Source organism: Mastacembelus armatus, chromosome 10, assembly GCF_900324485.2.
Source record: "Mastacembelus armatus chromosome 10, fMasArm1.2, whole genome shotgun sequence".
Lineage (NCBI taxonomy): Eukaryota > Metazoa > Chordata > Actinopteri > Synbranchiformes > Mastacembelidae > Mastacembelus > Mastacembelus armatus.
Genome location: NC_046642.1, coordinates 12,702,802 through 12,727,906, shown reverse-complemented (window position 1 = coordinate 12,727,906; position 25,105 = coordinate 12,702,802). Strand labels below are relative to the sequence as shown.

Below are 25,105 nucleotides of genomic sequence, written 5' to 3'. Positions count from 1 at the left end.
GTAATCAAAGTTAGTGTTTTTTTACGTTCTACTTGGAATCACAAGCTGACTAAAAGTGTTTTTACTGTAAGTGACAAACATACTGTTGAGTCTAGGTTTTAAATACACTTTACGTTGCTGTTGTAAATGTTATGTTGGTTGTCACCTCTAAACGTGTTTTCGATTTTCTCAGCTGATGGAAAAAAAATCATTCACAGAGAAAATAAACAAATTTCTTCTGAAATGTAGCCTAAAAAATATATGCAAATATTTTATCTTTCAGTGTGTTTTAAATAGAAACATATTTCCACCATCTGTTGGTGTGAATTATACAATGCATCAATTTCCATTGAAAATATGATATCGAAATGATTATTCTCGTTGTTTACCTTCGGTCATCAGTAGGTGATACTAATGCCTTAAAGAAGATGTCAGTAGCGGTATAACTGTGGTTCCAGTGTTCGACGCTCCACGCTGTCCATGGTGCTGAAAGGCACTTTCTATATTTGCGCTTAAGCCAAACTCAAACCATCCCACTGAATGTTTTCGCTCTAAGTATAGTATTGTAGTGTTGGTCATAGCAACAACAGTGGCATGTTACAATGGGCTTGTGGTTGTCTACCTGTAATATTCTAAATATGCTCACGGCGTCGCTGCTCACTTGCAGATTTGTGGATGCTCATTTCTCCACCCTTTGTAAAAGAAGTAATACAAGCATCAAACCCAGAGCTGCCATTGTGCTGGAAGCGGCTAACATCAATTCATTACGCTTGTTTTAATATTAATACAGAACATTTGCGTGTCAGTATCTTTAAAGAGGAACAATGGAATTCGAAAGACAATATTTGTTATTTTTTGTCTTCGGCTTTGTTCTTATTTTTCACATCACCAATGCAGACCTCAGCTATTCTGCTCCGGAAGAGATGAGACCTGGATCCATTGTTGGAAATATTGCCAAGGATCTCGGACTTGAAGCAGGGAAACTGATCACTCGTAAAGCCCGTATTGATACTGAGGCGAAGTACCAGCATTTCTGTGATATTGATCTAAAAACCGGGAATTTTGTCATCAGGGAAAGGATTGACAGAGAGGAGCTGTGCGGGGAGAAGGTATCTTGTTTGCTTAAATTTGAATTAGTCTTAGAGAGCCCTTTGGAACTGCACCGCATTTCATTGCTCATCCAGGATGTAAATGACAACTCCCCTATTTTTCCAAAGGACACAATTAAACTGGAAATAAGCGAATCAGCAGTCAAAGGAGCACGATATCGTATTAACGAAGCACATGATGCAGACATCGGACAAAATACTATTAAACAATACAGTTTACAAAATAATGGACATTTTGTTTTATCTGTTCGCGATGATACTGACGGATCTAAGAACGTCGAGTTGGTGTTAGACAAAGAGCTTGATCGTGAAAAAGAACAGGGCTTAAATTTCCTGCTGATTGCAGTTGACGGTGGTAATCCACAAAGATCGGGAACTGCCAGTATCCACGTCACTGTGCTGGATGCTAATGATAATGCGCCAGTATTTGACCAGGCCCTTTACAAGGCCAGTCTGCCTGAAAACACTGCCCTTGATACTGTTGTTGTTACTGTAAGTGCCACCGATGCAGACGAGGGAGTGAATGGTGAGGTGACATATGAATTTAGTCGTATTACAGAAAGAGCTAAAAAGGTTTTCTCACTGAACAGCAAAACTGGAGAGATAAAAATTATAGGTCCACTTGATTTCGAGAGTAATTCTAAATATGAAATGCGCATCGATGCCAAAGATGGTTATGGACTTTCATCTGATTCCAAAGTAATGATTGATATTACCGATGTTAATGACAATGCTCCGGTTATATATATAAAATCACTGTCTGATCCCATAGCTGAGAATGTGTCACCTGGTACAGAGGTGGGCATCATTAACGTGCAGGACAGAGACTCTGAGAAAAACGGACAGGTCCGCTGCTCCATTCAGCAAAATGTCCCTTTTAAGTTAGTTCCTTCAATTAAAAACTATTATTCTGTGGTGAGCACAGGACAACTGGACCGTGAACTAGTGTCTGATTACAACATTACAATCACTGCCACTGACGAGGGCTCTCCACCTCTGTCCTCCTCTAAAAGTGTCCAGTTATCTGTAGCTGACATCAACGACAACCCACCTGTGTTTGAGGAACAGTCGTACAGCGCATATGTGAGTGAAAATAACAAAGCTGGCTCCACTTTATGTTCCGTTACTGCTCGAGACCCCGACTGGAGACAGAACGGTACAGTGGTTTATTCTCTGTTAGCTGGTGAGGTGAACGGTGCCCCGGTGTCCTCCTATGTGTCTGTGAACGGAGACACGGGGGTGATCCACGCTGTGAGGTCGTTTGATTATGAACAGCTGAGGAGCTTTAAAGTCCAGGTGATGGCCAGAGACAACGGTTCTCCTCCGCTCAGCAGCAACGTGACCGTGAGTGTGTTCATATCGGATGTGAACGACAACTGTCCTCAGATCCTGTACCCCGCCCCGGAGGGCAACTCCTTCATGACCGAGCTGGTGCCCAAAGCCGCACACGGAGGCTCTCTGGTGTCCAAAGTGATAGCGGTGGACGCGGACTCCGGACAGAACGCCTGGCTGTCCTATCATATAGTGAAATCGACTGATCCGGGACTTTTCACTATTGGTGTCCACAGCGGAGAGATCAGGACCCAGCGGGACATTTCTGAATCTGACAGCATGAAACAGAACCTTATTGTGGCAGTGAAAGATAACGGGCAGCCCTCTCTGTCTGCCACCTGTTCCATGTATTTACTTATTTCTGATAACTTGGCTGAGGTGCCAGAACTGAAGGACATGTCTTATGATGAGAAGAACTCCAAACTGACGTCTTACCTGATCATCGCGCTGGTGTGTGTGTCCACCTTTTTTCTGACCTTCATCATCATCATCCTGGGTGTGAGGTTTTGTCGCAGGAGAAAGCCCAGACTGTTGTTTGACGGAGCAGTCGCCATCCCCAGCGCTTACCTCCCTCCTAATTACGCAGATGTTGACGGCACAGGAACTTTACGCAGCACGTACAATTATGACGCATACCTGACAACAGGCTCTCGAACCAGTGACTTTAAGTTCGTGACGTCTTACAATGATAACACACTGCCTGCTGACCAGACTCTGAGGAAAAGCCCATCAGACTTTGCTGAAGTGTTTGAGGCATCACAGGACTCACTAGAGGTAGGTTTCACCTATATGCCTTATCTCTGTGACTCATATTATCTCATATTTTTTGGTTGTTTTCTTTTTTTTTTTGCTTTTGTTACATGCTGTCGGTGTCTTTGGTCCTGAACACGGAAAATAACCCCGACATTTGCCGACAGCTATTGTCTTTAGAACTTTACCCTTCCTGAAATAAATCTTGGTTATATAATAATTCTAAAATATGTAAGTCATTCTTAGGTCAGATTGAGCTTTCGGGTGTGTTAAGATTGTGCATTGCCTGGTACTTTTGCAAGAGCATTCTGCGTTTTGATGTAAACATTTCTTTTTGGAAAACTCATCTGCCTCGTATTACTTTCAGATCACAATATTGTAAAGTTCTTTTTCTGTGCCCAGTAAATTTTGTTTTATCGTAGTTTTGGAGAAGTATTCATTTAATGTAACTGTAACATTTGGCTTCTCTTCGCGATTTTGCTACCTTTAATTGTAATGTGTTGTATGATTCTTGCAAAAGATTGAGCACCGCACACGAGATGTACACCAACAGTCCCCCAATGCCACTATGCAATCCAGTAGGATAGCCTAACACACTGCCTGCGAACATACAGTAGATTGCATATAAAAACAATTTACTTGACTGACAGTTTCCATTATATTGTTAATGTCATAAGTATTTTGTATTGAATTGTATCACTTCAAAGGCAATTTTGTAGTTTTGGCTTTTCTTGTGATGAATGTGATGAATGAATCTACACCTTTTTAGAGTTATCTGTCTGTCTGTCTGTCTGTCTGTCTGTCTATCTACCTATCTATATATCTGGATATCTGGATATCTATCGGTGTGACGTTTCTTTAGATGTACTGAATACCATGTTCGTTATAGTCAGGTTAAATGTAATATTTAGTACACGCTGTGAGCGTCGCTGTCTACCAGTCGAAAATTCGAATAGTCTGAGTAGGAAATCGTTGAGCATCTCCACCCACACTTTCCCTGGTCATTGTTTGCGGTTACCGTTGCCTATTTGTCTTGAGTAATTCACAGACATACATATTCCTGTGTGTTCGTAAACAGCTCTTTTCAGGTCCTTTGTGATTCATTTTAATTGCCGAAGGATGGCTTATTTCGGATTCCCTATAAACCTGATCTACGGGTCACTTTTTTTGCTTTTAGGGTTGCATCTGTCTAATGGCGATGTGAGCTATTCTTTCCCGGAGGAAATGAAACGCGGATCAGTGATTGGAAATATAGCTAAGGATCTTGGGCTTCAAGTAAATAGACTTCCATCTCGGAGGGCTCGAATTGTGCTCGAAGGAAACCGTAAACGTTTTTGTGATATTAATGCTGATACTGGAGAACTGTTCGTTGCTGATCGGATAGATCGAGAAGAGCATTGTGGAGCGAAGATTTTGTGTATTTTGAAATGCGAATTGGTACTTGAAGACCCCCTCGAATCACATCGGATATCTTTGCAAATTCAGGATGTAAATGACAATCCACCAGTTTTTGTTAAGGATGTTGTTAAACTGGAAATAGGTGAATCAGCACCCAAAGGCTCCCGCTATAGAATTAATGCCGCACGCGACGCAGACATAGGACAAAATGCTGTGCAGAATTATATTTTACATAAAAACGACTATTTTTCTCTAAATGTACTGACTAACTCTGTTGGAACAAAATATAGCGAGATAGTTTTAGATAGAGAATTAGACCGCGAAGAACAGCAAGAGGTGTCCTTATTGTTAACAGCCGTCGATGGCGGGTCTCCTCAGAGATCAGGCACCGCAGTCATACAGATCACTGTGCTGGATGCTAATGATAACGCCCCAGTGTTCAGTCAGGCCATCTATGAGGCGACTCTACCTGAAAACTCTCCTGTAGACACCGTAGTTCTGACAGTGACTGCTACTGATGCAGATGAGAGCATGAATGGGAAAGTAACGTATGAATTCAGTGGAATAAGTGAAGTAGCAAAAAAGATATTTTCATTAAATGAATATACTGGTGAAATTATAGTAGCAAAAAATGTCGACTACGAAGAAGAATCAAAATTCGAAATTTTAATTGAGGGGAAAGATGGCTATGGGCTGTCCTCAGAAGCAAAAGTAGTAATAGATATAACTGACGTGAATGACCACGCCCCAGTGATACATATTAATTCACTAGCAAACTCCATACCTGAGAATGTGTCACCTGGTACAGAGGTGGGCATCATAAACGTGCAGGACAGAGACTCTGAGAAAAACGGACAAGTCCGCTGCTCCATTCAGCAAACTGTCCCTTTTAAGTTAGTTCCTTCTATTAAAAACTATTATTCTGTGGTGAGCACAGGACAACTGGACCGTGAACTAGTGTCTGATTACAACATTACAATCACTGCCACTGACGAGGGCTCTCCACCTCTGTCCTCCTCTAAAAGTGTCCAGTTATCTGTAGCTGACATCAACGACAACCCACCTGTGTTTGAGGAACAGTCCTACAGCGCATATGTGAGTGAAAATAACAAAGCTGGCTCCAGTTTATGTTCCGTTACTGCTCGAGACCCCGACTGGAGACAGAACGGTACAGTGGTTTATTCTCTGTTAGCTGGTGAGGTGAACGGTGCCCCGGTGTCCTCCTATGTGTCTGTGAACGGAGACACGGGGGTGATCCACGCTGTGAGGTCGTTTGATTATGAACAGCTGAGGAGCTTTAAAGTCCAGGTGATGGCCAGAGACAACGGTTCTCCTCCGCTCAGCAGCAACGTGACCGTGAGTGTGTTCATATCGGATGTGAACGACAACTGTCCTCAGATCCTGTACCCCGCCCCGGAGGGCAACTCCTTCATGACCGAGCTGGTGCCCAAAGCCGCACACGGAGGCTCTCTGGTGTCCAAAGTGATAGCGGTGGACGCGGACTCCGGACAGAACGCGTGGCTGTCCTATCATATAGTGAAATCGACTGATCCTGGACTTTTCACTATTGGTGTCCACAGCGGAGAGATCAGGACCCAGCGGGACATTTCTGAATCTGACAGCATGAAACAGAACCTTATTGTGGCAGTGAAAGATAACGGGCAGCCCTCTCTGTCTGCCACCTGTTCCATGTATTTACTTATTTCTGATAACTTGGCTGAGGTGCCAGAACTGAAGGACATGTCTTATGATGAGAAGAACTCCAAACTGACGTCTTACCTGATCATCGCGCTGGTGTGTGTGTCCACCTTTTTTCTGACCTTCATCATCATCATCCTGGGTGTGAGGTTTTGTCGCAGGAGAAAGCCCAGACTGTTGTTTGACGGAGCAGTCGCCATCCCCAGCGCTTACCTCCCTCCTAATTACGCAGATGTTGACGGCACAGGAACTTTACGCAGCACGTACAATTATGACGCATACCTGACAACAGGCTCTCGAACCAGTGACTTTAAGTTCGTGACGTCTTACAATGACAACACACTGCCTGCTGACCAGACTCTGAGGAAAAGCCCATCAGACTTTGCTGAAGTGTTTGGTCAGTCAGAGGAGTCCTTAGAGGTAGGCGCCAGTTTATTATTGTTTTGTTTCTGGTGTGTAACATCTTTGGCTCTTTTTGATTAACTTGCCACATACATCTGATTTATGCATGAATTTGGGAATGCAGGCAAGTGATCTGTGGAATGTTGTTTTTTTTCCAATAGTTATTTCTTTATCCCTGCTTTGTTGTGCTGCAGGCTATGTTAAAATGGAGTGATCCCTTGTTTTGAATATATGGTCACATTGACTTGAAAAATTAACATTAATATTATTTTTTTCAGTTTTCGTTGTTTATAAAACTTTAGCATGTGGACATAGTAACCTTGGTATGGCTTGTTATGCATTACTGAAATTATGAAGAGAGAGAGGGGAGAATTTTTTTTTGCCCAATGATAATAATAATTATAATAATGTTTATTATGCCTACTTTTTAAAGGAATTAATAAATTTATTATCTAAAACTTTGAGCACATGGTCATCGCAATATTTTTCACAATATAATTTTGTTTGATTTTGGAAATTTTTTAAATTGCATTTGCAGATTGGTCTTCACATTGTTACAGTATACAATTGGTAATAATATTGGTGTCTATTGTGGTTTACATCATTAATACGCTTATCACAAGTTTGATTATGCCATTCCACGTAGAAGTTATGGGGCTATGTCTTCGTGGACTCAGTAGTGTTTGCTAAGGTTTTGGTATGGTGGACTTTACAAAAAGGATGGAAATGGCTCTAGTGAACACATTTTTCCAGAAAAGGGAGGAGCATAGGGTGACATATAAGAGTGGAGGCAGGAGCACACAAGTTGATTACATCTTGCGCAGACGTTTCAACCTGAAAGAGATCAGTGACTGTAAAGTAGTGGTTGGGGAGAGTGTAGCCAGACAGCATAGGATGGTGGTGTGTAGGATGACTCTGGTGGTGAGGAAGATGAAGAGGACAAGGGCAGAGCAGAGGACCAAGTGGTGGAAGTTGAAAAAGGAAGAGTGTTGTGTAGCTTTAAGGGAGGAACTGAAACAGGCTCTTGGAGGTCAGGAGGTTCTTCCAGATGACTGGACAGCTACAGCTAAAGTGATCAGGGAGACAGGTAGGAGGGTACTTGGTGTGTCATCTGGAAAGAGGAAAGCAGATAAGGAGACTTGGTGGTGGAATGAGGAAGTTCAGGAGTGTGGAATACTTTGAAGGAATACTTTGAAGAGTTGATGAACAAGGAAAATGTCAGAGAGAGCAGAGTAGAAGAGGTGACTGTTGTGGAGCAGGAAGTAGCAAAGATCAGTAAGGATGAAGTGAGGAAGGTGTTGAAGAAGATGAAGAGTGGAAAGGCAGTTGGTCTTGACGACATACCTGTGGAGCTATGGAAGTGTTTAGGAGAGGTCGCAGTAGAGTTTTTGACTGGGATACTTAACAAGATCTTGGAGAGTGAGAGGATGCCTGAGGAATGGAGGAGAAGTGTACTGGTGCCCATTTTTAAGAACAAGAGGGACGTGCAGCGTTGTGGAAACTACAGAGGAATAAAACTGATGAGTCACATAATATAGTTATGGGAAAGAGTAGTGCAGGCTAGGCTGAGGTCAGAAGTGAGCATTTGTGAGCAGCAGTATGGTTTCATGCCAAGAAAGAGAACCACAGATGCAATATTTGCTTTGAGAATGCTGATGGAGAAGTACAGAGAAGGCCAGAAGGAGCTGCATTGTGTCTTTGTAGATTTGGAAAAAGCGTATGACGGTGCCGAGAGAGGAGCTGTGGTTTTGTATGAGGAAGTCTGGAGTGGCAGAGGAGTATGTTCGAGTGGTGCAGGCCATGTATGCGAGCTGTAAGACAGTGGTGAGGTGTGCTCTAGGGGTGACAGAGGAGTTCAAGGTGGAGGTGGGACTGCACGAAGAATCGGCTTTGAGCCCCTTGTTGTTTGCTGTGGTGATGGACAGACTGACAGATGAGGTTAGACAGGAATCCCCGTGGACCATGATGTTTGCAGATGACATTGTCATCTGTAGTGAGAGCAGGGAGCAGGTGGAGGAAAATCTAGAGAGGTGGAGGTTTGCTCTGGAAAGGAGAGGAATGAAGGTCAGCCGCAGTAAAACAGAGTACATGTGTGTAAATGAGAGGGACTCAAGTAGAACAGTGAGGTTACAGGAAGTAGAGGTGGAGGTGGAGGATTTTAAGTACCTAGGGTCAACAGTGCCCACATGTGTTTGCACAGTGTGAGTGTGTGTTCACTGCTGTGTGCGCACTTGGGTGGGTTAAATGCAGAGCACAAATTTACCACTTATCACTTTCACAGTCCAGAGCAACGGAGAGTGTGGAAAAGAAGTGAAGAGTGTGCGCAAGCAGGTTGGAACGAGTGGAAGAAAGTGTCAGGTGGGCAAGAATGAAAGGAAAGGTGGACAAGACAGTGGTGAGGCCAGCAATGTTGTCTGGTTTAGAGACAGTGGCACTGAGAAAAAGACAGGAGGCAGAGCTGGAGGTAGCAGAGCTGTGAAGATGTTGAGGTTCTCTCTGGGAGTGACTCGGATGGATAGGATCAGGAATGAGGACATCAGAGGGACAGCTCATGTTAGATGTTTTGGAGAAAAAGCCAGGGAAGCCAGATTGAGATGGTTTGGACATGTTCAGAGGAGGGACAGTGAATACATTGGTAAAAGGATGCTGAGGTTAGAGCTGCCAGGAAGGAGGCCTAGAGGAAGACCAAAGACGAGGTTGTAGTGTAGTGGATGTAGTGAAGCAGGACATGAGGAAAGTTGCTGTGGGTGTGAAGTATACAGAGGATAGAGTTAAATGGAGGCAGATGATTTGCTGTGTTGACCCCTGAAGGGAGCAGCCGAAAGGAAAAGAAGAAGAAATATTTCCATGTTTAAAAAGTTTTCTATCAACTTGTGCATGTGTTTATGTCCATGCTGTTATTGAGGAAAATTGTTGGATAAAGGAATGTAGCTGTATGGAATAGATGGCCAAGTTAGCCATGGCAGTGAATTTCATTTTGTCAAAGTAGGTTTTTGGAAGTGAAGACAAAGAAGGAACACAGATCAAAACATGGTGATGTGCTGAAATAATCAAATATTCAGCAAACAGTAAGCATTGCACGCGGAGGAAATCCTTTGACTGAAGTTTATTATTTTAGTCTAGTGGTGTAAGGGTCTCAAATATAGTCATTCATTCTTGTCTCTCACAATTGAGGAACATTGTTTTTTATCATATAATTCATTATATTTGGGAATTATTAGTTTATTGTCAATCATTGAGCAGGAAAGCAAATGTATCTGCTTGGATGTGAGAGTTGTTTCCCTTTCATACATCAGGATTTTCATTTGGCGTAAGTTATTATATATGCCTTTATTTAGTGTCATACAGGATAGTGATTTTTGTTTTGTGTCAGTTTGTTCACATGGTCTTTTTAACAAGTTTAAAGAAATAATGCATATACTCTTCAGCTAGTCAACTATAAGCCAGTACACAGTATCCAGTCATTCCTTTTGCAGTATTTAATTGTGGTCTTTTGATGGGCTTCACAAATAGCTACACGTTTAATTAAACTTATCACTACACACATGCCAACACAAATCCAACATACATATATATATATATATATATATATATATATTGGGCTGGAAAAACAGAGGAGCAGTCTGCTTGCATGTTTCCATTTTAGTTACTGTACTGTTTTATCACTTTTTTTCTGTCTGAAGCTGAGAGCGACTATATCAGCCTCTCTGAAAAACTGAATGCTATGTGTTGTGTGTGTTTGTTATTTAGCCTTACTCTGCATCGTTTGGGATTATGCTCCAGTTGCCTGTTGGCATTTTCAAGTAGAGTTTCTTGAGTTTGTTTAATCTGTAGAATGTGATGGATTATTTACGTTTTCAATGACTAATCAACTATAGCAGTGTGTTGTGGCGTACACTGACGTTCTCATTATTACAGACAATATATAAAGTGTATTTCTCCTACAGACTTAAAAATAGAATGCAGAAATTCTTCACACTAGAGCCTCTAAAAATAAGCTATTCACACATTGCAGACGAAGCAAACACAGGTGTTTATACCAGTAAATATTTCTGTTCTACAATCAATTTCACATTTTCCTGATAATGATCAAATCATGAATGAAAAACAGTAACGTATGCCTTGATGTAACCAGTGAAGTAGTCAACCTATTTTAGTTCACAGTGCTGTAACTTACTGAAACTCTGGGTGTCACTGTGCACCAACAAAGCCAGGAACTGTCCTTTGCCTCATCTGTTCTTTTCCACCATTGCAAAGGTTTATTGTGGTGTGGTGTGTCAGTCGGTTACAGACGGTGCAAAAACCTTACGTTGCAATGATATTGGGATAGTTCGTTACAAGGAGGAACACATTCATCTTTGACAACTTTTAAATAACTGACCCGAGAAGGTTGGACGCGTGACCTACCATGAGGAAAACAATGTCCAGAGGATTTTCTGTGGATCGCTATTGTGTTGTCTTCCTTTTCATCGGCCTGCATGTCGCGTATGGGGATGTGAGCTACTCTGTTGCGGAGGAGATGAAACGCGGGTCTGTGATTGGAAACATAGCCAAAGATCTGAGCCTCGGGATTTCCACGCTGTCCTTGCGTAAAGCTCGCATTGACACAGACAGCGATAACAAGCGGTATTGTGATATTAATTTGAGCACAGGAGATTTGATTGTTATTGACAGAATCGACAGGGAGGGCCTTTGTGCAAAGAAGGCGAGTTGCGTTTTAAAAGAGGAGCTTGTTTTGGAAAATCCTTTAGAGCTCCATCGTATCAATATTCAGGTGCAAGATATAAACGACAACTCCCCACAATTTAGTGAGGAGTTGATTTCATTTGAAATAACAGAGTCGGCAGACAAAGGCGCAAGATTCCTACTCACTGAAGCCCATGATGCAGATATCGGTACAAATACTGTGCAGCGCTACAATTTAGAAAATAACGAGCATTTCACTATTAATGTGGGCGCAGAGGGTAGTGGACGGAAACACTCTGAGTTGGTTTTGATAAAAGAACTAGACAGAGAATATGAGAAAGAAATAAAACTGGCTCTTACGGCACTAGATGGTGGGTCTCCTCAGAGATCAGGTACTGCGATCATACACGTCACTGTGCTGGATGCTAATGATAACGCCCCAGTGTTTAGCCAGGCCGTTTATAAAGCCAGTCTGCCTGAAAACTCTCCTGTAGACACTGTGGTGGTCACAGTGAGCGCGACTGATGCAGACGAGGGACCCAATGGTGATATTACGTACAGTTTTGATCATGTATCTGGTGAGCACGTCTCTTTGTTCTCACTTGATCATAAGACAGGAGAGATAAGAGTGATCGGCTCTATCGATTATGAAACCCAGACATCAATTGAACTACGAATAAGAGCAAAAGATGGGCCAGGTCTTACTTCATATTGTACAGTATTTCTAGATATAACTGATGTTAATGACAATCCGCCTCTTATCAGTTTAAAATCCCTGTCCAATCCTGTTCCTGAGAATGTGTCACCTGGTACAGAGGTGGGCATCATTAACGTGCAGGACAGAGACTCTGGGGAAAACAAACAGGTCCGCTGCTCCATTCAGCAAAATGTCCCTTTTAAGTTAGTTCCTTCTATTAAAAACTATTATTCTGTGGTGAGCACAGGACAACTGGACCGTGAACTAGTGTCTGATTACAACATTACAATCACTGCCACTGACGAGGGCTCTCCACCTCTGTCCTCCTCTAAAAGTGTCCAGTTATCTGTAGCTGACATCAACGACAACCCACCTGTGTTTGAGGAACAGTCGTACAGCGCATATGTGAGTGAAAATAACAAAGCTGGCTCCAGTTTATGTTCCGTTACTGCTCGAGACCCCGACTGGAGACAGAACGGTACAGTGGTTTATTCTCTGTTAGCTGGTGAGGTGAACGGTGCCCCGGTGTCCTCCTATGTGTCTGTTAACGGAGACACGGGGGTGATCCACGCTGTGAGGTCGTTTGATTATGAACAGCTGAGGAGCTTTAAAGTCCAGGTGATGGCCAGAGACAACGGTTCTCCTCCGCTCAGCAGCAACGTGACCGTGAGTGTGTTCATATCGGATGTGAACGACAACTGTCCTCAGATCCTGTACCCCGCCCCGGAGGGCAACTCCTTCATGACCGAGCTGGTGCCCAAAGCCGCACACGGAGGCTCTCTGGTGTCCAAAGTGATAGCGGTGGACGCGGACTCCGGACAGAACGCGTGGCTGTCCTATCATATAGTGAAATCGACTGATCCTGGACTTTTCACTATTGGTGTCCACAGCGGAGAGATCAGGACCCAGCGGGACATTTCTGAATCTGACAGCATGAAACAGAACCTTATTGTGGCAGTGAAAGATAACGGGCAGCCCTCTCTGTCTGCCACCTGTTCCATGTATTTACTTATTTCTGATAACTTGGCTGAGGTGCCAGAACTGAAGGACATGTCTTATGATGAGAAGAACTCCAAACTGACGTCTTACCTGATCATCGCGCTGGTGTGTGTGTGCACCTTTTTTCTGACCTTCATCATCATCATCCTGGGTGTGAGGTTTTGTCGCAGGAGAAAGCCCAGACTGTTGTTTGACGGAGCAGTCGCCATCCCCAGCGCTTACCTCCCTCCTAATTACGCAGATGTTGACGGCACAGGAACGTTACGCAGCACGTACAATTATGACGCATACCTGACAACAGGCTCTCGAACCAGTGACTTTAAGTTCGTGACGTCTTACAATGACAACACACTGCCTGCTGACCAGACTCTGAGGAAAAGCCCATCTGACTTTGCTGATGCATTCGGAGACTGTGCTGAGTCCCCCGAGGTAGGCCTCATTCCAAATCTATACACTAGGTTTAACACTTCATGATGAACTGTTGAGTTGTATTTCATCAAATATGTTTTTAAATTTATTTTGTTTACCAATATTTTTTTCTTCATGAGAAACTACATTTTTGTGCCTACTTGCCTCATTTTTGCTGAAATAAAAGCACTTTGAATTGCGTAGTGTATGAAAGATGCTATACAAATAAATTTGCCTTTGCCTTTGAAATCGGTCAAACCGAGAGCAAATCACTGGTTAAATGACACTACTTCTGCCATCAGCCAATGTTGCAGGGACGGTGAAAGAATATGGAAACAAGATAAATTACAATTGTCTCAGGAAATTTTATGGGACTTGTTACCAAATGACTGTATGGGAGGCAATATTCCACTATCCCTCTGTTATTTCCATCAGAAATTATTGTCTTAGAGTTTTATTTAACACAATTAATGCTTTGTAAATCCAAGCTCTTCAGGTGTAACTGATGTGTCTATTACGACTTGTGAGAATTTTCTTTGATTTTTTTTTTTTTGACAAAGTGGATTCTGTTAGACAGGTTACCACCACTAATTTTAATATGGTTTTCATACTCTGTCGCCTGGTCTTCTGATTTTTATTAACACATGCCTTAATTCAGGATTCGTCCCAGATGCTTTTAAACGTGGTGTGGTATGCCGCCTTTTTAAAAAACCTCAGCTTGACCCCGTGGTTTTGTCTAATTTTAGTCCTGTTTCTCATTTGGCATTTTGGTCTGAAGTTTTAGAAAATGTTGGTTTTGTAAAAATAAAGTACAAATACATACCTGAATACAAACAGTACAAATGCATACTTGAATACTTGATCTGTCACATGCCTATGGGGTCCCACAAGGCTCTATTATTGGTCTTCTTCTTTTTTTGTTATACAGTGGGTACGGAAAGTATTCAGACCCCTTTAAATTTTTCACTCTTTGTGTCATTGCAGCCATTTGCCAAAATCAAAAAAGTTCATTTTATTTCTCATTAATGTACACTCAGCACCCCATCTTGACAGAAAAAAACAGAAATGTCGAAATTTTTGCAAATTTATTAAAAAAGAAAAACTGAAATATCACATGGTCATAAGTATTCAGACCCTTTGCAGTGACACTCATATTTAACTCACATGCTGTCCATTTCTTCTGATCCTCCTTGAGATGGTTCTGCTCCTTCATTGGAGTCCAGCTGTGTTTAATTAAACTGATTGGACTTGATTAGGAAAGGCACACACCTGTCTATATAAGACCTTACAGCTCACAGTGCATGTCAGAGCAAATGAGAATCATGAGGTCGAAGGAACTGCCCAAGGAGCTCAGAGACAGAATTGTGGCAAGGCACGGATCTGGCCAAGGTTACAAAAGAATTTCTGCAGCACTCAAGGTTCCTAAGAGCACAGTGGCCTCCATAATCCTCAATGGAAAAAGTTTGGGACGACCAGAACTCTTCCTAGACCTGGCCGTCCAGCCAAACTGAGCAATCGTGGGAGAAGAGCCTTGGTGAGAGAGGTAAAGAAGAACCCAAAGATCACTGTGGCTGAGCTCCAGAGATGCTGTAGGGAGATGGGAGAAAGTTCCACAAAGTCAACTATCACTGCAGCCCTCCACCAGTCGGGGCTTTATGGCAGAGGGGCCCGATGGAAGCCTCTCCTCAGTGCAAGACACATGAAAGCCTGCCTAGAGTTTGCCAAAAAACACATGAAGGACTCCCAGACTATGAGAAATAAGATTCTCTGGTCTGATGAGACCAAGATTGAACTTTTTGGCGTTAATTCTAAGCGGTATGTGTGGAGAAAACCAGGCACTGCTCATCACCTGCCCAATACAATCCCTACAGTGAAACATGGTGGTGGGAGCATCATGTTGTGGGGGTGTTTTTCAGCTGCAGGGACAGGACGACTGGTTGCAATTGAAGGAAGGATGAATGCGGCCAAGTACAGAGAGATCCTGGAAGAAAACCTCTTCCAGAGTGCTCAGGACCTCAGACTGGGCCGAAGGTTCACCTTTCAACAGGACAATGACCCTAAGCACACAGCTAAAATAACAAAGGAGCAACTCTGTGACTGTTCTTGACTGGCCCAGCCAGAGCCCTGACCTAAACCCAATTGAGCATCTCTGGAGAGACCTGAAAATGGCTGTCCACCAACGTTCACCATCCAACCTGACAGAACTGGAGAGGATCTGCAAGGAAGAATGGCAGAGGATCCCCAAATCCAGGTGTGAAAAACTTGTTGCATCATTCCCAAGAAGACTCATGGCTGTACTAGCTCAAAAGGGTGCTTCTACTCAATACTGAGCACAGGGTCTGAATACTTATGACCATGTGATATTTCAGTTTTTCTTTTTTAATAAATTTGCAAAAATTTCTAGATTTCTGTTGTTTTCTGTCAAGATGGGGTGCTGAGTGTACATTAATGAGAAATAAAATGAACTTTTTTGATTTTGGCAAATGGCTGCAATGACACAAAGAGTGAAAAATTTAAAGGGGTCTGAATACTTTCCGTACCCACTGTATGTACTACCAGTTGGGTCAATTATACCTAGCCACAACATGTCTTTCCAATGTTGCACAAATTTATTTACTTTTGAACCCAGAACAAAATGTCTCACAACTTGTTTGAACTTACAATATTAATGATATCAAGCAGTGGTTAATCCAACATTTTCTTAATATAAATGAAGTAAAGACTTTGTGCATTGTGTTTGGGGATGCTATGACAGCTGGCTTTGGCACCTCTTTCTCAAGGTTCAGTTCAACTGTCAGAAATCTGGGGAAGTTCTTTTAGATTCATTTGAACTTTGACAAACAGATCAACAATGTTGTCAAGATGAATTTTTACTGACTGCGTCTGTTGGCCAAAACTAAACCTTTTCTGAGTCATCATGACCTTGAGATAGCTATACATGCTTTAATCAGTTCCAGATTTGATTATTGCAATGCACTATATGTTTGTGTCTCTCAGGCTTCTCTTAGACACCTTCAACTTGTGCGAAATGCAGTGGCCCGTCTTAACTGGCACAACCAGATGAGATCACATTATGCCCATCCTCTTTTCACTCCTGTGGTTTCCAGTTTGTGTTAGAATAAATTTTAAACTTTTAATATTTATTTTTAAAGCTCTTAATGGTCTTGCTCCAGCTTATTTGTCTGAGATTTTAAAGGTCTGTGTGCATGGTAGGGCTTTGAGGTCATCCAAACAGCTTTTTCTGGATGTGCCCAGGGCAAGTTATAAACACTGGGGTGACCAAGCCCTTTCAGTTGCCACCCGCGGGCTCTGGAATGATCTCCCTCCTTGACGTCTGTGTGATTTCAGGCCTTAACCTCTTCAGATCAGAATTTAACACATATTTATTCAATACTGCTTTTAATACCCAGTAGATTGGTGACACTTTTATTCTTTTTATCTTTTTAAATTTTTTATTTTATTTTTTATGTATTTATGCTTATGTTCATTTAATTGTTCTTATGCTGTGTGTGTTTCTAGTACTGTTTTGAGCATTTTCGTCACCTAAAAGTTGTTAAAGTGTTATATAAACAAAGTACATTACATAACATTTTGATTTTATGAATGGAGCTAATGGCTGCAGAGTTGAAAAAAACTGATATGATATTACATCTGATTATGACTGTAGTTATAGTGACTCACACAAAGTGTGTTTACCAAATTGCAGCTTTTTACATGTTGCTGAACAACTTGTGGAACCATCTGTTTGGAGGATTTTGTTCTCTCTCACCTTGCATCCCAAACATAATCATGAACTTCTGTGCATTATCCCCAAACTGTAGTCTGTCCTCACTTCATAATACTGGGGATTTTCTACGTTTTGTTGTCTGTTCTTGTAGGTTCTGTCGTTGGGACAAAACCTTTTGCAATGACGCCTCTTGTTTAGCTGTCCATGGTGCTGAAAACAGATTTTTCTCTAGCTTCATTTTTAGAAATAAATCCTCTATATTTTTCTTTCGTACTTCATCATATCACGTGCATTTCAGAACACGTTCTATATATTGTGTGCAAAGTCTGTAAATATTCATGTTTCTACCTGTTTTATGAAAATCACAGATCAGTGTTATAGCTCAACGAGTACTCAAGGTGTCAGTGTGCACTAATAAACGAGGTTGTGCGTTTCCTCCCCACCCATCTATGTCGACAAATTTAAAGCCTGGTTTCAGTGTTGTGCAGCATTCGACTCAACCCGTTTGGGAATATGAGTGAAATGTAAGGATTGTTGGATGTTCTATTAAGTCTGGGCTTTGTTTTTCATACTTGTACTGTGTCTTGGGATATCAGTGTTCATTGTGCTAATTATGGGACGAGGAAGATTTGCGCTGCATTATGGCCTTGGTTTTGTTTTTCTTGTCCTTCACCCAGTTTTTGGCGACGTGAGCTACTCTATCCCGGAGGAGGTGAAACGTGGATCTGTAATTGGAAATATCGCTAAAGATCTGGGTCTGGATCTGGGCCAACTGTCTGCTCGCAAGGCCCGTATCGATACTGAGGATAACACCATTCAGTACTGCAGCGTTAATCTCAACACCGGAGATTTGGTTGTTCAAGAAAGGATTGACAGAGAAGGGCTTTGTGCGAAAAAGGCATCGTGTGTCCTAAAACAGGAACTTGTGCTGGAAAATCCACTAGAACTGCACCGCATTAGTATCCGCGTCCAAGATATTAACGACAATTCACCGCAGTTTAAAGAGGATTCGCTTAGAATTGAAATTCGTGAATCTGCACATAAGGGTGAACGGTTCCTTCTCGGTGAAGCACATGATGGAGACATCGGAGAAAATGCTGTTCAAGGCTATTCCCTTCAGCAGAATGATCATTTCAGATTAAATGTAAATACGAAAGCAGGTGGACGAAAATATTGCGAACTAGTCTTAGACAAGGAACTTGACAGAGAGGATAAAAACGAAATTGTGCTTTTGCTTACCGCATTTGATGGTGGGTCTCCTCAGAGATCAGGTACTGTAGTGATTCACGTCACTGTGCTGGATGCTAATGATAACGCACCAGTGTTTAGCCAGGCCGTTTATAAAGCCAGTCTGCCTGAAAACTCTCCTCTGGATACACTGGTGATCACAGTGAGTGCGACTGATGCAGATGAAGGTGTACACAGTGAAATTACCTATGAATTTGATCATGTTTCAGACGATAATAACAAAGTCTTTACATTAGACACTAAACTCGGAGAGGTGAGGGTAGCTGGCGTTATTGATTATGAAAAAATGCAATCATATGAACTGCAAGTAAGTGCAAAGGATGGTTTAGGATTAGTGTCATATGCAACTTTAAGTATTGAAGTAACTGATATAAATGACAACGCCCCAGTGATACACCTGAAATCGCTGTCCAATCCTGTTCCTGAGAATGTGTCACCTGGTACAGAGGTGGGCATCATTAACGTGCAGGACAGAGACTCTGAGAAAAACGGACAGGTCCGCTGCTCCATTCAGCAAAATGTCCCTTTTAAGTTAGTTCCTTCTATTAAAAACTATTATTCTGTGGTGAGCACAGGACAACTGGACCGTGAACTAGTGTCTGATTACAACATTACAATCACTGCCACTGACGAGGGCTCTCCACCTCTGTCCTCCTCTAAAAGTGTCCAGTTATCTGTAGCTGACATCAACGACAACCCACCTGTGTTTGAGGAACAGTCCTACAGCGCATATGTGAGTGAAAATAACAAAGCTGGCTCCAGTTTATGTTCCGTTACTGCTCGAGACCCCGACTGGAGACAGAACGGTACAGTGGTTTATTCTCTGTTAGCTGGTGAGGTGAACGGTGCCCCGGTGTCCTCCTATGTGTCTGTGAACGGAGACACGGGGGTGATCCACGCTGTGAGGTCGTTTGATTATGAACAGCTGAGGAGCTTTAAAGTCCAGGTGATGGCCAGAGACAACGGTTCTCCTCCGCTCAGCAGCAACGTGACCGTGAATGTGTTCATATCGGATGTGAACGACAACTGTCCTCAGATCCTGTACCCCGCCCCGGAGGGCAACTCCTTCATGACCGAGCTGGTGCCCAAAGCCGCACACGGAGGCTCTCTGGTGTCCAAAGTGATAGCGGTGGACTCGGACTCCGGACAGAACGCCTGGCTGTCCTATCATATAGTGAAATCGACTGATCCGGGACTTTTCACTATTGGTGTCCACAGCGGAGAGATCAGGACCCAGCGGGACATTTCTGAATCTGACAGCATGAAACAGAACCTTATTGTGGCAGTGAAAGATAACGGGCAGCCCTCTCTGTCTGCCACCTGTTCCATGTATTTACTTATTTCTGATAACTTGGCTGAGGTGCCAGAACTGAAGGACATGTCTTATGATGAGAAGAACTCCAAACTGACGTCTTACCTGATCATCGCGCTGGTGTGTGTGTCCACCTTTTTTCTGACCTTCATCATCATCATCCTGGGTGTGAGGTTTTGTCGCAGGAGAAAGCCCAGACTGTTGTTTGACGGAGCAGTCGCCATCCCCAGCGCTTACCTCCCTCCTAATTACGCAGATGTTGACGGCACAGGAACTTTACGCAGCACGTACAATTATGACGCATACCTGACAACAGGTTCTCGAACCAGTGACTTTAAGTTTGTGACGTCTTACAATGACAACACACTGCCTGCTGACCAGACTCTGAGGAAAAGCCCATCAGATTTCGCTGAAGTGTTTGGTGATTGTGATAATTCTCCTGAGGTAGGAACAGGTTTTATATTTTCAGTCCTGCTTATTTCCCCAGTAATGCTCCTAATTTTAAGGAATGCACGTGTTCTTTAAGTTTATATGATTTTTTCAAAAATATTCAATAACTATCTTTGAAGTTGTTTCATATTAAAAGTCACTAAAGGCTTATTGCGTCAGCACAATTTTACTTACATGCTGTAGATTTTCCTTTAGCATTTCCTGTCGCAGATAAAACCTGATTTATTGATCTTAGTTTTTTGTTTGTTTCAGATAGTTTGATCATTTACTTAAAAACTTCTCCCTTCGCATTGCGCATAATCGCCCCATACGTGGCGACTTTTTTCGTTTTTTCCGTTTAAGAATGACAGAATTTTGCCTATTTTCTTTCTGTGTCTTTCAAATCCTGTATTGTTCAGATTTTGATGGTTTACTGTTTGTTGATCCACCTCCCCCAAGGTCTTTGCCTCGTTTTTTAACTGTGGTATCAGTCTTTGCGTTAGGTTTGCGCTATAATGAGTTAGAATTATTCTTGTCTCTGTATCTATTTAACCATGAGTAACATGTTCGTGTGTGTCTGCGGGTGATCTGCAGTGTGCTGTTTGTGTCTCTGTCCGTGGTGCTGATCTTCGTTGTCTGGACATGGTTCTATCTGTCTTGTTATATTTTATTCTATTGAAATAATAAAATATAATATTTTGTTTTCGAGTAGGTTTGTTTATATTTCCACATTTAGACTTTGTTAAAGCAGGATTTTCCAGGGATTCTCATTTTTAGTGTAAATATCCGTTTTTCCTGTCAGTAAAGCTTTACTGGTATAGCTGTATAGTTTAATGTTCGGGGGTCATTCGTGCGCACATAATGTGGTTTACATTGGCAACTTCAGCCCAACTGAAGGTTGCAAACTGCTTATGTGTTTTTAGTATCACTGTTTTTATTAAACAGTGACGGTATTTATTTTTTTGTTGTTGTATCCTTAAAAACTTTGTGTTCCGGCTGAATTAAAATCACAATGTTCGAGCAATGTATCGTCCAAGTATCTGCCGTCTTTGTTGAGGCAATAGAGAATAGAGGGATGGTTGGTCTCAGTAATGGGTGGTTGCTCTTGCCAGGCAAGTCTGACGATTTGCCTGAATACGAGTTGAGAAAAATTATTACTGGGTGAATATCCTGCGTTTTATGTGCACGATTTCTGGATTAGTCAATGACCAAACGTTCTCTAAAATATTTAGTTGTTTGAATCGAGCGTCTGAACAGTCAGACAAACATATTAACGTTTTAACTTTTCCCCAATAAAGCTTTGTAGTTCAATACTTCTCAGCAAGATAAATGATAAAACACGGTGGTCATGCTCGATATAGTTTATTCAAATAAAGTAGCAATTATTAAATGCACTGTTGAGCCTGGAATAAAAACGGGCCAGTGTCTAATTAAACTCTGTTGAAAGTTGATATTTAGATAATGTTTTCTTAGTGTTTATCAGAATGAAATGTTTTAAACAGCATGAGTTTAGGATGAATGACATTGTTTGTAGAGAGTTTATAACTCGAATATCCAGCAGCTTGGATATTAGTGGTCAGAGGATTTCTGAATAAAGTGCTCTATTTCTTTTGAACTCACGGTGTCACTACAGACCAGCTAAGGTCTTTAATATTCAGCCTATTTTTCACAGCACCCATTACTGAGACCAACCATCCTTCTAGTCTCTATTGCCTCAACAAAGACGGCAGATACTTGGACGGTACATTGCTCGAACACTGTGATTTTAATTCTTGAGACTATCGTGTTTTCAGTTGCGTAGCACTGTCTGAAGATGTTGGGCAGGCTGCGTGTTTTTCATAGCTGTGGCTTTGTGATTTTCTTTGTTGTGGTACAACACGCACACGGAGACCTGAGCTATTCCGTACAGGAGGAGCTGAAGCCCGGGTCTGTTATTGGAAATGTCGCTAAAGATCTCGGACTGGAGATGGGCAGACTCTCTGTGCGCAAAGCTCGTGTGGACATGGAAGGAAACGACAGACAGTATTGTGGGATTAACCTTCGAAGCGGAGATTTATTTGTTACTGAAAGAATAGACAGAGAGGAGCATTGCGGAGAAAAGCCGTCGTGTGTTCTTAAATTCGATTTGGTTTTAGAAAACCCCTTGGAGTTGCACCGGTTGTCGCTCCAGGTGCAGGACATAAACGACAATGTTCCCGTTTTCCCGAAGGACGTTGTAAAGCTGGAAATTAGAGAGTCCGCTGACAAAGGAGCTAGGTATCGCATTAATGCAGCCCACGATGCAGACATAGGGAAAAATTCAGTTCAGAGCTATACACTGCAACAAAATCCTCACTTTGTGTTTAGCATTCAGACCACAAGTGCTGGCAGTAAATATGGTGAGTTGGTTTTGGATAAGGAGTTAGACCGAGAGGAGCAACGGGAAATGAAATTATTGCTCACGGCTGTAGATGGTGGGTCTCCTCAGAGATCCGGGACTGTAGTCATACACGTCATTGTACTTGATGCTAATGATAACGCCCCAGTGTTTAGTGAGACCGTATATAAAACCAGTCTGCCTGAAAACTCACCAGTACAAACCCCAGTTATCACAGTCAGTGCAACAGACGCAGATGAAGGTGTTAATGGGGAAGTTACATATGAATTTAGCAGATTACCTGATAAATCACGGAGACTTTTCTCATTAGATGCTAAAACAGGAGAAATTAGTGTGACAGGGGACATAGATTATGAAGAGGGATCCAAATATGAAATATTTGTTGAAGCCAAGGATGGTTATGGTCTCTCTTCAGAAGCAAAAGTGATTATTGATATAACTGATGTGAATGACAACGCTCCAGTAATATATCTAAAATCACTCACAAACCCCATACCTGAGAATGTGTCACCTGGAACAGAGGTGGGCATCATTAACGTGCAGGACAGAGACTCTGAGACAAACAAACAGGTCCGCTGCTCCATTCAGCAGAATGTCCCTTTTAAGTTAGTTCCTTCTATTAAAAACTATTATTCTGTGGTGAGCACAGGACAACTGGACCGTGAACTAGTGTCTGATTACAACATTACAATCACTGCCACTGACGAGGGCTCTCCACCTCTGTCCTCCTCTAAAAGTGTCCAGTTATCTGTAGCTGACATCAACGACAACCCACCTGTGTTTGAGGAACAGTCCTACAGCGCATATGTGAGTGAAAATAACAAAGCTGGCTCCACTTTATGTTCCGTTACTGCTCGAGACCCCGACTGGAGACAGAACGGTACAGTGGTTTATTCTCTGTTAGCTGGTGAGGTGAACGGTGCCCCGGTGTCCTCCTATGTGTCTGTTAACGGAGACACGGGGGTGATCCACGCTGTGAGGTCGTTTGATTATGAACAGCTGAGGAGCTTTAAAGTCCAGGTGATGGCCAGAGACAACGGTTCTCCTCCGCTCAGCAGCAACGCGACCGTGAGTGTGTTCATATCGGATGTGAACGACAACTGTCCTCAGATCCTGTACCCCGCCCCGGAGGGCAACTCCTTCATGACCGAGCTGGTGCCCAAAGCCGCACACGGAGGCTCTCTGGTGTCCAAAGTGATAGCGGTGGACGCGGACTCCGGACAGAACGCCTGGCTGTCCTATCATATAGTGAAATCGACTGATCCGGGACTTTTCACTATTGGTGTCCACAGCGGAGAGATCAGGACCCAGCGGGACATTTCTGAATCTGACAGCATGAAACAGAACCTTATTGTGGCAGTGAAAGATAACGGGCAGCCCTCTCTGTCTGCCACCTGTTCCATGTATTTACTTATTTCTGATAACTTGGCTGAGGTGCCAGAACTGAAGGACATGTCTTATGATGAGAAGAACTCCAAACTGACGTCTTACCTGATCATCGCGCTGGTGTGTGTGTCCACCTTTTTTCTGACCTTCATCATCATCATCCTGGGTGTGAGGTTTTGTCGCAGGAGAAAGCCCAGACTGTTGTTTGACGGAGCAGTCGCCATCCCCAGCGCTTACCTCCCTCCTAATTACGCAGATGTTGACGGCACAGGAACTTTACGCAGCACATACAATTATGACGCATACCTGACAACAGGCTCTCGAACCAGTGACTTTAAGTTCGTGACGTCTTACAATGACAACACACTGCCTGCTGACCAGACTCTGAGGAAAAGCCCATCTGACTTTGCTGATGCATTCGGAGACTGTGCTGAGTCCCCCGAGGTAGGCCTCATTCCAAATCTATACACTAGTCTTAACACTTCATGATGAACTGTTGAGTTGTATTTCATAAACTATGCTTTTAAATTTATTTTGTTTCCTACAATTTTTTTTCTTCATGTGAAATTAGATTTTTGTGTCTTCTTGCCCATTTTTGCTGAAATCGGTCAAACCGAGAGCAAATCACTTGTTAAATGACACCACTTCTGCCATCAGTCAATGTTGCAGGCACTGTGAAAGAATATCGAAAAAAGACAAATTACATGTGTCTCAGAAAATTTTAAGGGACTTTATGGTTGATTACCAAAGGACTATGGGAAGCAATATTCCAGTATCTCTCTATATTATTTCCAGCAGAAATCATTCTCCTAGTGTTATTTAACACAATTAATGCTTTGTAAATCCTAGCTCTTCAGGGGTAACTGATGTCTCTATTACCACTTGTGCGAATTTTCTTTGTTTTTTTTGTTGACAAAGTTGACTCTGTCAGAAAGTTTTTTTTATTATGGACCTGCCAGTTGTCTTTGTTCATTCTGCTGTGTTTTAGTTGTTTGAGTTGGGTACTCTTTCCTCCCTTGGCAATTTAATGAAGTCTTTGAAGCCTCAAATTGCTCACTGGATGTTGTTCCTGCTATAATCTTAGTGTTTTTCATACTGTGTGGCCTGGTTTTTTGATTTTGTCTTTGTTCTGGATTCATCCCAGATGCTTTTAAACATGATGTGGTAT

The 25,105-nt window shown here is 42.4% G+C and overlaps 3 protein-coding genes across 6 annotated transcripts in view; all 3 read left to right on the top strand.

Annotated features, from left to right (window-relative positions):
• LOC113144193 (protocadherin gamma-C5-like) overlaps positions 1–25,105 on the top strand; it is a 261,353-nt gene that overhangs the window by 17,390 nt on the left and 218,858 nt on the right. The window contains exon 1 of one of the 4 annotated variants that reach the window (XM_026330050.1): positions 726–3,194. The exons of 2 other annotated variants lie outside the window; for them this stretch is intronic. In XM_026330050.1, the coding sequence (XP_026185835.1) occupies positions 804–3,194 (2,391 nt within the window). In that variant the 5' untranslated portion in view covers positions 726–803. Of the gene's footprint in view, positions 1–725; positions 3,195–17,708; positions 20,190–25,105 lie in introns of those variants that run through there. One more of the 4 variants, XM_026330051.1, reaches the window with a different exon arrangement.
• LOC113144702 (protocadherin gamma-A11-like) lies at positions 4,290–6,895 on the top strand. Its single transcript, XM_026330928.1, has 2 exons — positions 4,290–6,686; positions 6,863–6,895. The coding sequence occupies exons 1-2, from the start codon at positions 4,290–4,292 to the stop codon at positions 6,893–6,895; spliced, it is 2,430 nt and encodes an 809-aa protein (XP_026186713.1).
• LOC113144701 (protocadherin beta-16-like) lies at positions 10,996–13,524 on the top strand. Its single transcript, XM_026330927.1, has one exon. It carries the CDS (start codon positions 11,077–11,079, stop codon positions 13,522–13,524), a length of 2,448 nt encoding a protein of 815 aa, XP_026186712.1. The 5' UTR covers positions 10,996–11,076.

What these genes read in the sequence shown, in the direction of transcription:
- LOC113144702 (XM_026330928.1), top strand. Translation starts at nt 4,290, where the DNA reads ATGGCTTATTTCGGATTCCCTATAAACCTGATCTACGGGTCACTTTTT. An exon ending in AGTCAGAGGAGTCCTTAGAG is followed by an intron (nt 6,687 to 6,862) that starts GTAGGCGCCAGT and finishes GTTGTGCTGCAG; the next exon opens with GCTATGTTAAAATGGAGTGA.
- LOC113144701 (XM_026330927.1), top strand. Translation starts at nt 11,077, where the DNA reads ATGAGGAAAACAATGTCCAGAGGATTTTCTGTGGATCGCTATTGTGTT.